The sequence below is a fragment of the Corvus moneduloides genome, chromosome Z (assembly GCF_009650955.1).
Source record: "Corvus moneduloides isolate bCorMon1 chromosome Z, bCorMon1.pri, whole genome shotgun sequence".
In the NCBI taxonomy this organism is placed as follows: Eukaryota; Metazoa; Chordata; class Aves; order Passeriformes; family Corvidae; genus Corvus; species Corvus moneduloides.
In genome coordinates, this window is record NC_045511.1 from 7,525,178 (window position 1) to 7,542,560 (window position 17,383).

At 39.7% G+C, this 17,383-nt stretch overlaps 1 protein-coding gene across 1 annotated transcript; it reads left to right on the forward strand.

Annotated features, from left to right (window-relative positions):
- The first annotated feature begins 4,084 nt into the window (after nt 1-4,084).
- ESM1 (endothelial cell specific molecule 1) lies at nt 4,085-15,541 on the forward strand. Its single transcript, XM_032097366.1, has 4 exons — nt 4,085-4,157; nt 8,549-9,218; nt 13,109-13,264; nt 15,364-15,541. The coding sequence occupies exons 2-4, from the start codon at nt 8,894-8,896 to the stop codon at nt 15,462-15,464; spliced, it is 582 nt and encodes a 193-aa protein (XP_031953257.1). The 5' UTR covers nt 4,085-4,157; nt 8,549-8,893; the 3' UTR covers nt 15,465-15,541.
- The last annotated feature ends 1,842 nt before the right edge of the window (nt 15,542-17,383 follow it).

The following is a 17,383-nucleotide window of genomic DNA, read 5'->3' on the forward strand; positions in this document are numbered from 1 at the left end:
GAGAGGCCCTGCCTTTCAAGGTGGTTCAGCCAGACCTTGTCAACAAATTCCTCCTATGTACAACCCACATCATAATGAAAAGAAAAATGGGGAGGCAGCAATTATACCTCCAGCACTGAAGATATACCTCTGCACTCACAGAGACAGAAGATAAACTTGCTAATATTAACGTGTTCATTTTCTGTCTGCAATATTCCCAAGGGCTGGGCTCTAACCTAGTTTCCTTGGTGTGGCTCTATAACAAAATATAGGTGGGTGAGAATATGAGAGTGCTGAAAAGAGTGATACAGGGGGCTGTGGTGCTCATGATTCCAGGTACATCAACTTCCGACGTTACCACATGCACAGCGGGGTGGAGTGGTATTTTTGCTTCTCCAGGAGTAGAAATGAGTGGTTGCAGTTAACTTGCCCTGTGAAATGAGACTCTGCTGCAGCAACAATCAGACAGACAGTGCCACAGTGAGATTTAACAGGGACTGCACATCAGAGCCCTGAATTATTAAAAAACACCTTACTTTCTAACAGACTATTCTGTCTTACGAACAATGGTGTTGACTTTATCGAGTGGTCTTGGCCTCAATGAGTAGAAATATTGAGAGTACCTGCATGAGGTGAGAGCACTGCTGGTGGTAAGAAAATACAAAAGCTAGACTCAGTTCTAAAGTGATATTTAAATTGTTTTTCTTCCAGGCCTTTTTCCCTCGCCTTGTTTTTCCTGCACCCAGTTACTGAAGTCAGGGTCACAGTAATGGTTACCCATTTTGACACTCATATTTGGGACAGCAATTTCCAGAAGGGTTTGTTATTCCACCAGCAGTGCTGGGTTGGGTTTTCCCTCCTCATGGTGCTCGATTGCAGCTTAGCCATCCTGGGAAGCATCTGCCCAGACAAACAACTCTGGTCACTTTGAGAGGGTTTCCATCTGCGCTGTCAGTGGTTTCCAAGTCCTGTTTCAGGCACTTATCTTAGGCAAAAGACAAACAAAAAAACTCTTTCCCTCTATGCTGGTTGTAGAAAATGGACTTTTTATTTTTACATCCAATGCTTTATAAATGAAAAAACCAAACATTTCTTGTTTTATAAAACAGAAAAAGCCACTATAGCCAGCACTGAAGGTACTTTGCCCAGTTCTGGCCCAAGTGGCCTCATGGGATCCACATGAGGGAACATCTTGTACACCACAGCTTTGGAGGATGTTTCCTATTGTCAACAGCTATCTACAGATGATCTTCCTCTGTGTTCCCTTTGCAGCTTCTTTACAGTCAGGGTGAGACCCAGCACCCAGCCAGCGTTCATAGTCGAAAACCTTACAGGCCAGCCCCTGGCACAGAGAAGAGGATCCATAATACAGTGCAGGGCACAATTAGGACACAGGATTGAGTAGCAGCTATCTGGTTTTAAATAAATCATCTAAGAACGTGCATCTGATCGTGAACTATTTCAGGAATTTTTCTTGCTTGAAAAGCTTATTCTATCATGGTCAGGAAACATCTACAATAACATATGTTCAGTCTATGACAATTCAGAAGATAAACTAAAAGAGAAGAATAATACGCCATTATGGATAAATCACATATTCAGTCTATCAGATTCACAACTTGGAAAAATAGCTCCAGCTTTGTATATTTCACTCATACTTTTTTTCCCCAGGTGGTTTTCTTAAAGAATAAATCTTCTGGGCATTTAAATGAATGACTGAAAATTATCATCAAGTTTTGATCAAATAACTAAGGTTGATCAATGAAAAAAATAAGAAAACCAAGACTACTTGTGTATTATATTTTATTCTGTCATATATGCCGAGTATATATAAGTGCATATAAATTATCACATTTCTGAGTAAAATCACAAGGTTGTGTTCTGCACTTGTAATATTGCTTACTTATGACACCTCTTTTAGCAATATATTAAGAAAGCTGAAAATAATGAAATACAAGCTAAAATAGATTTGGAAGTGATTAGGCTCTTTGTAGGTTTATAGCTTATAATTTTAAGCTTTCTAGCAGTTTTGTTTCTTAGTGAGACCAAATTTGTGACAGACGATTCGCAGCTGTTACGCCTCATTGCTTTCTAATTAGAGCTTGTTTGCAAACATTACTTTCCATATTTTGAGTAAAAAAACCACAGTAGAGATCATAAAACATTGAAAGTATCATGTGAAATCCTGGCCCTGCTGAAATGAGAGACACAGCACTTGATTCATTGGGATCAGCATTCACCCACAATATGTGTGCCCCAGAGAAAGAAAAAAAGATATTTGAAAACACAACCATATGATTTATGGAGCAAAGGACAAAGGATTTAGGGAGCATGTGTGTGAAAATCCTCTTGCCACACTGGGGAAACAAATGGTTCTGTGTTAAGTCCCTCCAACTGCACTGTTCTTGGAGACCCTGACTGTTGTCTCTTTTCATGGAAGCCATGATACTGATTCAATTTTTGTCCAAACCTGTTCATGGAAGTAGATATCAATTTCATATAGCACGGACATGCCTGAGGACCGGCCACCAAAAGTCTCCTTTGCTCCAGTTAATCCAAACTCTCAGAGGCTTCAGCTGGGATAGACAAGATGGATGGAGTGTGAGGACTGTGAACAAGAGAAAGCAATAAAGATGGAATGAAGGGATATAGCCTATTGCACTCCTATTTTTAGGGTGCTTTTTGTGTGTGGCATAAGTAAACTTGCATATAGATCAGAGAGAGAACACAGTATAATAAAGGAGAAAAGCAGTATGATGAGGACTAAGGCTGAGCCAGAGAGACTGTGTGGCAGAGAGAAGTACGAATAAAACAGCCACTCATCCCAAGGAAAGCAAGTATGTGCAACACTGGAAAAATCTGAAAAATAGTTCCCATTGGTGTCCTGACTCCTTTCAGGCATTGTCTGTCTCTTCCCTGAAGTTGAATTACTTAGGAAATCAGAAGTCCTCTTCCGGTCTTTCTGGGATCACCTAATAATTCTGGAAAACCTTTATACTTTAAAGATGAATACTTACGAAAGGGAGAGATTTCTTCTTAATGAAAAATGATGATCAAGGTAAGTTTGATAAGCTTGCTTATCTAAGTTAATTAATTCAAATGGACGTTTCTCTGCCAGTGGAAGTCATCCTGGCTATATGGCAAAGAACACATGGAAGTATTAGCTCATGAGGACACCTAACCCTAACTTAAACAACCCAAGATTTCACACATATGACTACAGATTTGCTTGTTAGCAACACATGGAGCACAAGAAGATAACAAGCTTTTAATAGGTTTGTCATTCATTACAGGAAATAGCTACTTAGTCAAGTCTAAACTATATATAAGGCATCGCTAAAATATTTGCAGAAGTGTTGTAAGACAATAGCACTACTTAATTGCAACAAAAGGCAGGTTTTAGTACAGAAAAGTAGAAATCACATTAATACTTAAGATATGGTTCTATTTCCTTTCGGGTCTATAGATTATCAACTTTTTTATCTTAAAAAGCAGAGATCAAGATCAACTTGAGTTGCAAGCAAAAGGATACTCCCCACCAATCCTAAAATACCTGATTCTAATATCTCTACCTAGGAATTGAAAATCAAACTGTGCACTTTGAGATTCTGCACAGGTACCAAGAACAAACATTACTTCAATGGGAATTTGGCTTAGTTATCAGGGACTGGTAGAGTCGGAGTACAATTACCATTTGGATTCCATAGAGAAAGGAAAAAATCCATATGGTATTTGTAATTTTATTGACTGTTGAGTTACTGTTCATGTCCTGAAAAAACTGATGAAAACGCTTTTTCAAGTCTACTGTATTTTATTCTAGTTCTGCAGAGAACTACTGAGAGCAGAAGCTTCCTGATGATAGAGAAATGAGTGTGTGTTCCTACATCAATTTACTATGTCAAACAGTGAGGGAGTAAATAGTCACATTATCTCAGTATTAAAACTGTTTATCATATGGACACCTGACCACCTAAGCAGAACATGCAAAGAACCATCATTCATATCTTATTTTTTTATTGATAAAGAAACAGAATATTTGACGATCAGTCCTTAAAAGGTGTTTTTCTATACAAAAAGGCTTTATTTCTCCCTAGGTGCACATATGACTTACCTGGGGTGATTTAGATTTCTAGAAGCAAGAAGTGTCACAAGAGAAACAGCTCCTGACAAAACTATTGGTAAGATGGGTGTGTGTGAAGGCAGAATTTTGGGTTGCGAGTAATCAGTCATTGTATTCAGACAAACAAATTTTCTGAAGTATAGAAAAGGTATGTGACTTTCTTGTACTGTTCAGAAATTCCCTAGATCTTGGAGGTCTTGGGCACTGAACATCTTTCCTCCTCTGGAAATGTAGATGACTAGAAAGTATTAAAAAAAGTTTTCAGCATAACAGAGTCACAACATATTTTTTTATCATGTTTTTCCATTTAAATCAACTACCTATATATTGTGAGTGACAAACTCAGACTTGCCCACCATGGAAAAAATTGATCCTTGCTGCCATGTAGTAGAACTTCTACACCACTCTGTGATTTTTTTGCCTCTTGAACACCTTTTCCAAGCACAGAAGAACTATTTTACTTGATTCATGACTGAATTGATAGAAAGTCAGTAATTTCTGTGATGCAGATTATTATGGTGATTGTAAAATCACTGGGAATACCTGTTCTGTGAAGAGGTGACATAGGGCAGAGGTCCTGCAATCAGCCAGCCATGACCGGAGCCCATGGAGGAACAGGACAGTGCCACATGGGCTCTGTAAGTAGCACAGACAGGGCCCAGCTCCATTTCAATGGCAAACTCAGAGAAGAAATCATGTGCAGTAGGTTTGGCTAGCAGCTGCCAGGTTGGATATACCATGTATTTGCACACGGACATATGGGCAAGTATATTTTTGGTGTACTCCAAAGAAGCTGTGGCTCTTATTCCTGAGGCTCTCTACAGGTAACCTCCATATCCAGTCATTTCTTAGTAGCTCCTGCAGTTTGTGCCTACCCAGCTCTCTGCAGAGCACCTGGTCTGCCTGGAGAAAGCATGTAAACATTTCTTGCCTTCAGCAAGTAGGAAATGTCCCAAAGCATCTATTTTTACCAGAGTGAAGTTGAGTTGCTATGTTACAGCTGAAACAAAGAGTAATTAGCAATTCATTGAAAAGATACAAGAAAAGAAATCATACAAAGGGGAGTCCTTGCCGCTATCTCACTTTCCTGATTCTTATCTCTTACTTCCTATTTCTGGCTTTTCATTTTGGACTTTGCAGCTCAGCTTCCTTTCGGTGTTTCCCTTTGAATTTTTGCTTCTCATATAGCATTGTGCCTACGGCTTTTTGTAAAAGAAGCCTGGGAAAAGGTTGGATTGTTCAGGAATGTTTGGTAGCGTATTTTTAGTTTAGGGACTGTCTTTAGGAAGTGAACAACAAGGGTCATGCATTAAACATCTACCTGTGTTTAAAGAGATATTAGTGCTTCCTGCTTATCCCGACTTCATGCGTTCAAAAGACTGGATAGCAACAGTGGCCAGAACGCTTAAGTTCAGAAGAGTGGAGGTGAATGTTTCTCTGTCTAAAGAGTAAAATGAACAAAGCCTATTAACCTAGTCAATAGACTGTGCCCATGTATCAGCACAAAAAAATCATGTAACATGATGTTTGCCATTTCATGGGTATTTTTAACAGGTGGGGTCAGACTTTTCAGAGGGCATAAATACAAGACCATCAACAAGACCATCCCACAGGCTGCTTTTGCTTGACAAATAGTTTATTTACAAAAGAGCTAGAAAAATGGTTCTCAGAAGTATTCAGCTGGAACACAGCTCACTGCTATTAGATTGTTTGGTTCCTGTAAAGCATGGAACCCAAGCATGGAACCTTTTCTGCTTCTAGAAGGAGTGCCAAACATTATACATGGTGATGTAATTATGATGTAAGCTGGCACAAAGACAATTTATGCTGTAAATTTGGAAAAAAAAATAGCTCTGATCTGATCTAGAAGGTCTTACCACCTTTGAAATATATTTATACAACAAGTTAAAAAATGGTGGCAAATTTTCTGCTGTTGATATCTGAGGAAGCTTCATTAATTCCCATTGCATCAATTTTCATGGAAGACCTTAGCTCACGGTTTTACAGATTAAGCTTTTCACTGGAAAGGAAAGCTTAATGGATTCAACAGGTAAAACAACAGGGAAATATTAAAACCAAAGAGAGTGACATTGGATTTATTTCACTATTTAATCAGTGGACAGTGTGGAAGATCATAGTATCCTTATTGTCTCCATGATACTTATGCGCAAGCCAGACGTCTATCTGTTCATATTGTTTTCTTCCATTACGCGTATTTTTTAATCCATTGTAATAATTTACTTTGGCTTCTAGCTCCAAGCATAAGATACAGTTTCCATTTTATTCCAAATAATATTGGCTAGTTGCTAGGGGAGTGTGCTGATTCCTTTTACAATTTCTTTCCCTCACCACATCTGTGTGTAATTTTTTTATTTATCATCTCTCTAGGACATTTTTCCTGTGAGAAACCCAAATGTAAAATGTAGCCCTTTTGGATCTTGCTTGGTGTTCTAGACAAGGAGCATTTCCTATAAATATTTACAGAGTAGGATTTTATCAGCTGGTGGTTACTACCAGGCATAAATGTCTAAGTACATGTGTGGATGGGTCTGCACATCTGCACATCATCTGTTATCTCCTCTGAGCAAGCAAGCAGGCATGAGTTTGAAGTGCAGGTGTGAATTAACTTAAGGGTGAGCTGAGGGACTGCCCAGTGGGATTTACATTGGCTCCTCAGTCCCACAGGTTACAGCCTGACCTATTAATAGAAATCAACGTCAACTTTAGTTGTTGCTATGCCAGCAGACATGGGCAGTGGTTCACATTATTCTGCTGACCTGAGAACTGTGGAAGAAATACTGGACTGCTGGTTTTTTTAAAACAGGCTTTTGTCATGTTTTAGTTGTGATGGAGTCAGTGGTAGGACATAAATTTCTGATTGATCTGCTCATTATAACCTTAAACTTGTGTTCCTCCTCTGGTTTTAGCTGTAATTCTCATTCCCATCTTTGAAGTACTCCTTTCACTTCTTAGGGGATAGTTGCTTTGTATTTTGAAGATGAAGCTGTCTACAACTGCTATTTGCTGCCAGCTCATACCTACCAGTAATATTTCCTTGGTTTGTATGTGACCTCAACCTAACATTTTAATTTTTTATATTTTAAATTCATTAATTGGTCCAAGAATGTATGTAAAACCATGCACAAGCTTGTGCGTGTAAACATCTGCCAACAACTGTGATTAGAAGAACTATGTTCCAAGTAATTATGTACAGTATAAGATGAATATCTGCAAGTGTTCTTACACCTAGGCCAGTCCCTCCCCTCCCCTCCCCTCCCCTCCCCTCCCCTCCCCCCCCCCTCCCCTCCCCCCCCCTTCCCTCCCCTCTTTCTTACACCCACATGCACCAGAAGTGTATGAACAACTTACCAAAATATAACATACAGTATGTTGGTTTTCTCCATTTTCTTCACAAGACAGAAGAATTAAGAATTTTGGTTGTGTATTTATCAATTCACATTTGCATTCATGAAGAAAAGGCTTCCCTGCTCTCTTGTATTTCTAGCCTAGTTCTTCATTTTATTTGGTAGCCTACTGGCAGTGTCCTTAGCCCACTCGAGACACAGGATTCCCAAGTGACATCTTTTGACAAGTTCGCTTTGGTTCCCAATAAATTTACTGGCAACAACTTTTGGTATTCAGAGGTTTATTTATGCCTAGCCTTATTTCTTTTTTCCTTTCCGGTAGATTTTTTTTCAAGTGCAGAAATTTTCATTTCTCCAGTGGCTCATCAGTTTCACTGAACTCCACTTGTTTGCTGTTTCTTGTCAAGGCTCTGGCAGGATAAATAAAGTCTAAGAGGGGAGACAGGGGAAACTGAGATTTGTTTTCTGTTTATTTACATTGATTTCATTCAAGAGCAACATCAGAGCATCCCATAAAGTTTGTAAGAATAGAAGTGGTGTAAAGGGGAGAAGAATCAGCCCCCTGGATGTATGTTTAGGCTGTGCAGACAGTGCTGATGATGGATGGGGATTTCCCCTTTGTTTGTGAAGTTGGGGCAGCTCATTGCTCATTCTCCTGAACTTCCTCTGGAAGATCCCACAAAATGATGGGTTTTTTCTGACCGGTTTTCAGTTCTGGCAGTAATCTTTGGATGAAATGTTTAATTCACTTAAACACTGATTAAGAAGTACTATTTAAATGCAGGCAGAAAAAGCTACTGAAAAATCTGAGTTTGGCTATTAAATGACATGATCTCATTTAATTCCTCAAAATAACTGTCCATATCCCCTAAAAGAATATGGGAAGGATTTATTCTATTAAAGATTATTCTTTCAGCAGTAAGATGACTCAGTGTGATTTTCTTCTGGCTGTACAAGCTCTGATAGCAAGGCAGAGCTCTCCTGTCAGCAGTGTGCCCAGCGTCAGAGCAATCCCTGTCCTGCAGGAAGGTATGCAACCTCCTCGGGGCTGATTGTTTTTTTACTTTTTTTTTACTCTTGGCAGACGTCCTTGAGCATTTGAAACGGATGTGAGAGAGTTTTTAGACCTCATACAAAACAACCAACTAAACATAACAGATTACATCAGCTCAGCCTTTTCAATTCCTGGATGGCAGCAGAGTGCTAATCCAACCTCCATCCTGGATTTCATAAACTGAAACAAGGGAGGCTGGCAGGAGCAGCGCTGCCGGATTGAGGAAGCTGACGACGGTGCAACATGTGGGCAACACACTGTATAAAGCTCATAAACTTGTAGGCTGATGTGTGCAGCTACCACTTTGGATTCTTTACGGCTGCTTCCCTCAGCAAGAGGCACCAGCAGGCTGAGCACTGAGACCTGCTCTCTGGGATGGAGATTTTACCCCTGCAAGACATGAAGGGCTTCCTGTTCCTCACATTCCTCCTGATGCCCGTGCATGCTGGAGCTTCTTGGAGCGCGAAATACGCAGTGGATTGCCCCGATCCCTGTGACAGTAACGCGTGCAAAAGCACTGTGCGCTGTAAGCGAACAGTGCTGGATGACTGTGGCTGCTGCAGAGTGTGTGCAGCTGTTCTGGGGGAGACTTGCTATCGTACAGTCTCGGGTATGGATGGTGTCAAGTGTGGTCCTGGGCTGAAGTGCCAGTTTTACACTGAGGAGGATGACTTTGGTGATGAATTTGGTATCTGCAAAGGTAATGATATTCACTTTGTATGCACCCGCTTTGGCAATTTGGCAGCAACATACATGCAGAGTTTGCCTCCTGCTTGAAAAGTCTAAAATTGGATTTTTCCAGCTCAGCCCTTAGCCAAGAAAAAAGGGAAATACCTGCTGTCATCAAAAGGTGTTACATGTAGTGGGGCAGGGTTATTAATGTGACAATGTTGTTTACACCTGGAAACGTGTGTGAGGAAATACAGATAGGGTGTGCTTGGAGATGAGATTTTTGACTGGGGCTTGGGAGACCCAGGCACTAGTCCTGTTCTTTCAGTTGATTTGGTGGGTGACTTTCTATAAATTATTAAGACTTTAATCCCGCAAGTCCAACCTTGTCACAGGGTCCCTGTCACTGCTGCACACTCCTGGGAGTGATGCTCCCTCTGGCACTGCCGTCTGCCTGCCCAGGAACCAGGTGCTCAGTCTGAGGGATGGAGAAAGCAGCACTGCCTGAATGCCTGGAGACTTTGTTCTGTTTAATTTAGTTCTACCTTTGAGATGCTCAGCTATCTTAGGGATGTGTTCAGGGGAGGCAAACAGAAACCCTCCTGCCTGAAAGATGGCAATAACAGAACAGAAGTTGACTGTGAGATGAGCAGCCAGGCACTGCTTTCAATTTATACAAGGTATGTTGCATGCTGATTTCTTTAGTCAGAGTCTATAATGGCATTTTTCATTTAGGAGCTATTCTCACTCCATGTAAACAGGGGAATCTTTAAAAGGTGAGAAGGTATTATATTTGTAAGAAGTAGAATTAATATCTTAAAAAATAAGCTTCTTAAAAAGGAGTTTGCAAAGCATGAATGCAGTAGATTTTCCTGTTTGTGTACCACTTCAGTAAGTAAATACAGATAAGCCTTAGAATAACTTCCTTAAAAGTGGGAATATCTTGAATAGATAGTTATATATCAGGAGTATTAATAGACTCAGTAAAAGTAATGACTTAGGACCAGACACTGCAAAAAACACCCAGGCTGATTCACATACAGCACACACTTATTTACCTTATTTAAAAAAAACTTGTGTGCATGGTTGCACACAGTGTGAAACCCAATATAGCACTTTTATTGCAAACGAGTAGAACTTACATATAAAGATTGTATCTTTGGTGCACTCACCAGAGGAGTATTTCACTGAGATAATTGACTGATCTTCAGTTTATTAAAAACTACCACAGTGGAAGATACTGCCTATAATTCTATTAACAATTCTTTTGAATTAGTGCGTACTTTTCACTTTCCTTATAGGAGGAATATAAAACACTTTTCCCAAAGTGTGTTATTCTTTGCAATAGCACACTTTGGGAAAAAACAAATATTATGGGACATGAAATCTGAATCCCCATAGCTGAATCTCGGATGCTCTGTAGAAAATGCAAAGTAAAATGCTTGGGTTTTTTTCCCAGCCAGTCAGTGGAAAAACTCTCCTTAATTTCTGTAAAGCAATATGTTGACTTAGAATTGTAAATTGGTGTTTAAATCTTCTATTCCCCATATATTTTTTTCCACTAAATATTATAGATGTAATTTTGAATTATTTTTCTTTCTTCATCTCGGCTCTGAGATAGCACAATCTCTCTCTGGGGCCAGATACTGTTATTTTATATATCCATTTACAGCTATGATACCAGGTCACTCACTCATTTTAATAACTTCCATGTTTGTAATAACTGACGGAGGCAGGATGGCTAAATTCTCTCTAGCTTCCTGTTACCGATTTACTTTGAAGTTCTGAAAAAATGATCTGAACTCTGTGTTCTTCAATTTCTTATTTCTAAAATGGGCTGTATATGTTCCAGAGCAATTTTTGGGGATATTTTTATTATTAGAAGAGTGCATCATATTATTATCAATGGCAATGTCATTATTGCCAGGAGCAAACTACTTTTTTGGTGCCCTTGCTTCCATTAAACCACTGGGAGCAATCTGCAATTTATTTAGGAGCAGGATCCTGTTGAACAAAAACCTTCCAAAAGAAAAATTGACTCAGATCTCAGTTTCATGAAATCTGAAGAGCCTCATCAATACCAGGATTATTCCACACCGAGTGAAGTGCTTTGGGCTCAGACTTGTTTCTATGCTGTTGTGCACAGCTTTGAATCCCATCTCTCCAGGCTGAGCACCTGCAGCAGGCAGATTGATGCTCCATGTAGCGTGTGCTCTTTGCTTGTCTCCCAGGGAGGATGTGAACACAAGGACTGTTTCACTTGCGTGAGATTTTGTTTTTGTTTTATGTGGACAAGCAGCAGATCAAAGAGTGTCCTTCTTAGGAAGGGGAGTGTGGTGAGACCTTGCAAGATTCTCCTTGCTGGAGTGACTCGCTGTGTAGTGCCTTTCAGGGAACTGGTTGATCTTCTAGGGCTTTTCATTTATAAGACCATATCCGTTTGATACACAGAGAATTGTAAAATGTTGGCTGCGCTATAATGCACTAGCTTGATTTTCATCTTGCCTAGGCTCTATGGCAAAGCTAAAAGTTTGCATTCATTCAAGAGGAGACTGGACAAACTGAAAAAGATAATTCTCTTTTGGGGTGCTATATGCACAGAAACTAGGACTGGATCAGGATGTGCCATAGCTGAAAAGGAGAGACAAAATGAGGAGGGAGGTATCATTTGTGCTTACTACAATCACTTTTCTTAAGTGTTTTGTGGAAGTCTGGGCTAGATGGATCCTTGATCCAGCCCTGAATAGTCGTTCATCTGCCCTTAGGAGGTAAATTAGAGACTCTTCAGACCTTGCTATTTGAGGTGACCATGTAGCCTGGGTTGGAAAGGACAGTTTGAACATACAGGCCTTTCTCCTGGCATATCTCAAACCTCTGCTGGGAATGACCACCTGTTTGTGGGTTTGGAAAATGTATGTTATACATGGATCTTCCCAGTCTCCATCTCTTTAGCAATGGTTTTGAGAAGGTATCCTGTTCAACAGCAAGGCAAGAGGAAGACAAGGGCTGTAGCCCCTAGTTTAAACCCTCTGGGAAGATATATGATTTAGCATGTGATGTGTGTCAGCTAAGGGATAGGGCAAATCTCCTGTACCTGACTTAATTTTCTTTGGAAAGCATTTGGTTCCATCCTGACATCTGCTCTTTGGTGCTCCTCCACGAGCTTGCTCAGGAATATGAGGTTTGAATTGGGGCATTATGTGACCAGATCCAGTACAACCAGGGAGTTGCCTTAGTGCCAGAGATCCCTTCAGGGCATACTCACTCTTTAGGCTGGAGATGCGGGTGAGCTGTCTGCCACGGGAAGACAAAACTCTGCTGTGTGAAAAGGTGTTGGGTGGGAGGCTACTCCCCAGGAGCCAGTAGCCTCTCCAGGCAGAGGGTGAGTTGCTGGATAGCTCCTCAAGGTCGGGCTGCATCCTCCACCCAGACTGCTGGCCCTGGCCACAGCAGCCCTGCACCAGCATCAGATTGCAGATCTAAGTCACAACAGTCATGAAGTCAGAAAATACCATAGTGAATCACATAGTGAATTCCAGGAATTTCTGGAGTCATCTTCTTTTCTGAATTCATTGCTAGTCCTTTAACTAAGTCTTCTGTGATTGCGTACTTACATACTCATTTTGCCTTTAACTAAGGCAATTTAATCTAAGAGTGCATTTAAATCTAAGAGTGTTTCAGAGAAGGATTACCAGTGGCACACTGTAAATAAGTTACAGGAAATGAAATGATGTATGTAATGTGTGTCAAGTTTTGTTAATACTGGAAAATACTTGTAAAAACCAGTCAGCATGCTGAAGTCCTGTAGCTAAGGTTTAGCTGACCTCCACTCAAAGGTTTTCCACTTTCAAGCAGACCAGCTATTCAGACAGCAGCTGAGTTGGATCACTGAGAACTGCTTTGCAATATCTTTTTTTCCAGAGTGTCCTTATGGTACCTATGGAATGGAATGCAGGAAAACCTGCAATTGTCCCTCTGGCATCTGTGACAGAGTAACAGGGAAGTGTTTGAAGTTCCCGTTTTTTCAACTGTCTGCTTCAAAGCCTCCAAATCGACGAAAAATATCTTCACACACAGGTAAGACCTTCCAGGACAGTTGATTTTAGCAGAAAACACCTTGCACATGATCTGCTACCACTCTGTGTGCGAGTGATGGGTACTTTGGTGGAGCTGTGCAAACAAGTAACAGCACAAGGTAGGTTTATTTTTCTTATTGGCAGCTCCCTTAACATGTGGCAAGGAATTAGGTGAGCTGTGACACATGGTAAACATATTTTGAAATACTTTGTTGCATGTGCTAGCAGTACATCACCTGTGCAAAGGGAGGCTGTGCTAGGGTTTGCATCAGTCAATTCAGGATTTTGCCACATTGCTACTATTTCACTACTATTTACTACTATTAGCTAATACATAGTAAAAACAACACTTTTTTTCCCCCATGAGGACAGAGCCTTATAAGTTTTCAGTTGTCAGAGAACTGTTTTATTAAACATTTTATTGTAGTCATTTGTCACAGTATCTCTGGAAGAAGCTCTTCCCTTTACATTTATGTCTGTAGCTTGTAATAGGTCTGTCCAGAATTAAAAGTAAAAGAAGAAAAAAAAGGAGTGTGAGAAACTGGAGTGTTTTTGATGCACCAAGGAAAGATCACTGAAGTTTTTAGAGGTGGGATTAAAAATTTTCCACTTTTTTCCCACCTGAGGTATATTTGTCTGAATGATGTTTACTCTAAATTTAAAACCAAACCAAAATAAATACAAATGTTTAGAAGCAAAAAAAAAAACAAAAATCAAACCAGAGATTTAATCTTAGGCCTACTGGGAGCTTTTATAGGGTTTCACCTAAAGGTCTTTGGATTTTATTTCTTCTCCAACTGCAGTTGGTGTGCAATTTTTTATTTTCTCCTGTTATATTAAGCTATATGGAATTTGCTGTCTTCACACAAGATTTATCTTTCTCCCATTCTCTGCTTAGAGAAAGTTAGATAGTAGCAAATGTCTTCAGCTTGTGCTTATATCACATTTAAAATGATCTCAAAAAAACCCCTCTAATAAATCAGCCTTGGTATTTTTGTAGTTTTCTATGTGATTGTGCGCTTTTGCCTTTCCTTGTTCTATTTATTACTGAGGGTGCCACAATAATAAGGGTGCTTGCTTTTTTCTGTATCTAGCTTATATTCCAAATCTTCCCAGACTGTCTATTTTCATCAGTTCCTCCTCCCCTGTCCAATCCCCCACTTGCCTTTGGTCCCAAAGATTTTGATGCCCCAGTGTTTAACTGCTTGACTTATCCCAGACGGGATGAGATACTCACTTCTTGGAAACAAATGGTGTTTTTTACCCTTGCAAAAGTTTCCCTGTGATTTCTGTCCTCAGAGGTCCATCACTGTTAGCAGATCAGGGACACTATGAGTAGTACTCCATGGGATGGTCAAACAGGCTTTCATTTAAAAGTGGTCTTTGGAAGTAGCTATAGTGTCTAGGCGATCTTCAGCAAATTAAAACAGCTGTAAAGACTTCTGTATTTCTGTACTTAATCTGACCCCTGTGTTTTATAAAGACCACTATGCCTGCATATACCTTAGCAAACTTAAAGCTGTCAGAGCATGGTCCTGTGCATTGCAATTTGACTCCTTTCACGGTCAAACGGTAGGGCAGTGGACAGCACGCTTTGTCCCAGGCCAGCTAGCTGTGCCAGACAACCTCAGTCACAGCTCAGGAATCAGCCTCAGCCAGGGACTGTTTCCAGTTGACAAATGGACTATCTTTTACCTATTTTTGGAGAGTAAGAGAGTTTAGTGGCACGCATCAGGATATTCCATGCCAGCTGGCCTCAGTCAGGGAATAGCTGCAGGGAAGTTTAATTTGCTGCTGTAGTTATTGAGGATGTGTTGCTTGGGCCTGTGTCACACTGGAGTGAGTGTTACAGTCAGAACTGGAAACCGAAGTCAAATAATCAGCCTTATGCTTAAACTGTTAGAAAGCAGATATGACTTATGCATTAATTTGGTAGAAATTTCACAGCTAGGTAAGCAGACGTAATTTAGTGAGTTTCTTGCAAACTTGCCAGTTAAGGATTTTCCTAAGTATTCCTAAAACCAGGGACATTGCTGCAGGACAATATTTTAAAGCTCTCATATTCATGAAATCCATCTTTATGTTTGTGGTTTTTTTCAGACAATGACATGGCATCAGGGGATGGAAATTCTGTAAAAGAGGAATTCGTTAAAGAGAAAGTAATTCGCTCTCCAGTAATGAAATGGCTAAATCCTCGCTGATATTTACTTACACTTGTAAGACTTTCAGGTGAATGCATTTCTCACAGATTATTGAATATGCAACAACACACTTTAAGAACAAAGTAGATCTATAACGTATGAAAATGTAATCTCTGAAGGTCAAATGTGACCAGTTTTTAGTGACAAAAAATGTTTACTTAAAAATAGATTGTACAGTGTATATGACTTTTGATATTTGTTTTGATAAGTATTTGAACAGAGAAATGTATTGTGGTTTTTTGAATGTATAGTAATACTAAAAACCCAACATGATCATTTAAATAATGCCAGAGGCTGACTCTTGCAGCCTGGGGCTGGGAAAGCTCTCACTGAATGAAGGGGACAGTTTAGGTGAGTGATACTATTGGTGTGGAACACCATGAAAGAAACACAGATAAACTACACCTCTGATGGAAGGAAACCCCCTGAATCTTGATAACAATAACAACAGAAGCACAACAATGTACATTAAATAAACCAACATTAGTTGTTAAAAATTTTCTAGTTTTTGGAAGTTTGGTGACAATTCCTCAGAGATAAATATGCCTTTCTTCAGTGAGAAAATACCCAGCATTTCAGTTCATACATTGTGAATAACTTAGGCAAGACACTGCAGACATATATTGTATTTAGTTGGATTTCTAACGTTAAATTTTGTACAGAGAAACAGCAGATTGGTAAATTCTACCGATTTGTAGAAGGGGATCTGAAACAAAACAAGCTGCTTACCATTATTTAAATATATATGTTTCCATAAACCAGCTAGTTGGTGTCATTAAGGCAACGTCTGCATTTCTTTGGGAAGAGCGGTGAGAGGCCAGCAAAGGAACCTTCATATTTTCCATCTTCACTGCTAGCTATGGCCCAGATGTGACTCGCAGGGAGTTTATTTGATCCCGGGTAGGGAAGACTTGGACCCTCAGCAAGTGATAGTGCAGCCACAGACTACAGTTTTGGTACCCAGTCCTTTATTTATCAATTGCATGAGCAAGTGGTCCCATTTCAGCCAGGAGCAAAACTTATATGTGTTAGAGTGTTGCAGGAATGGGCAGTCCCTCATTCAGTCTAAATTGGAGGATACACGTATAAGTCAGAAATCACCACTGAGATGAGTTTGCTAATATGTCTGGAAACAACCAGATTCACAGATAATGAAAATTGATGTTGCTGGGTCAGAGTGAACCTGGATTCCATGAGTTTAGGAGCTGCCTTGTAACACAGAGTACGCTCATTGGAAGTGTGGCTTGATTTTAATATTTCCTTTGAAATCCATGTGAGCTTTGACAATGACTTCAGTGAAAGAAGGAACACACAGTACAGTAGCCAGAGTTTAGTTCAGGATCTGAAAGCATACTTTAAAAACTATGAACAACAGAAGCTCTAATGCCCTTAAAGAGATCCAAAGTCAACATCTGTGGAAGCAGGTTGCTTTGACCTGGGAAAGCAGAGTGAATCATGCTGATCTGCAACAAGAGGATAATGACAGCAGTAGACATGCAAATGTCAGGATTAAAGTGCCATGATAATCGGAGACATATAAACATAAGTCTCAAACTAGCATAATGCCACATTTTAACCTGTATTGAATGTTAGGGTCTGAGACAGAACAATGTTATCTTGGGCTATTTACAAGCAGGTGTATTGATTCTAATCTACTGATATCAAAAGTAATTTTTTTCTTTATTTCAGTGAGAGCAGGATCAAACCCATGGTCTTCCAGCAGACTAATGATAAATATTTAAAGAATGTAGTAAATATTGCATACATTATTAATATTTTGCATCAGTGTCATAAATGACATTATGAGTTCTTGAATGTAAATCTAGTAAGTCAGTTGGTTTTAAAGAGTGTAATATTATTATTGTTCAATAAAAAAAACAACTGAAAGCATCACCGTCTATTGTGTCTATCTATTAACG

Coding starts and splice junctions, on each gene's coding strand:
- ESM1 (XM_032097366.1), top strand. CDS start 8,894: ATGGAGATTTTACCCCTGCAAGACATGAAGGGCTTCCTGTTCCTCACA. Junction 9,219..13,108: donor TGAATTTGGTATCTGCAAAG/GTAATGATATTC, acceptor CTTTTTTTCCAG/AGTGTCCTTATGGTACCTAT. Junction 13,265..15,363: donor AAAAATATCTTCACACACAG/GTAAGACCTTCC, acceptor GGTTTTTTTCAG/ACAATGACATGGCATCAGGG.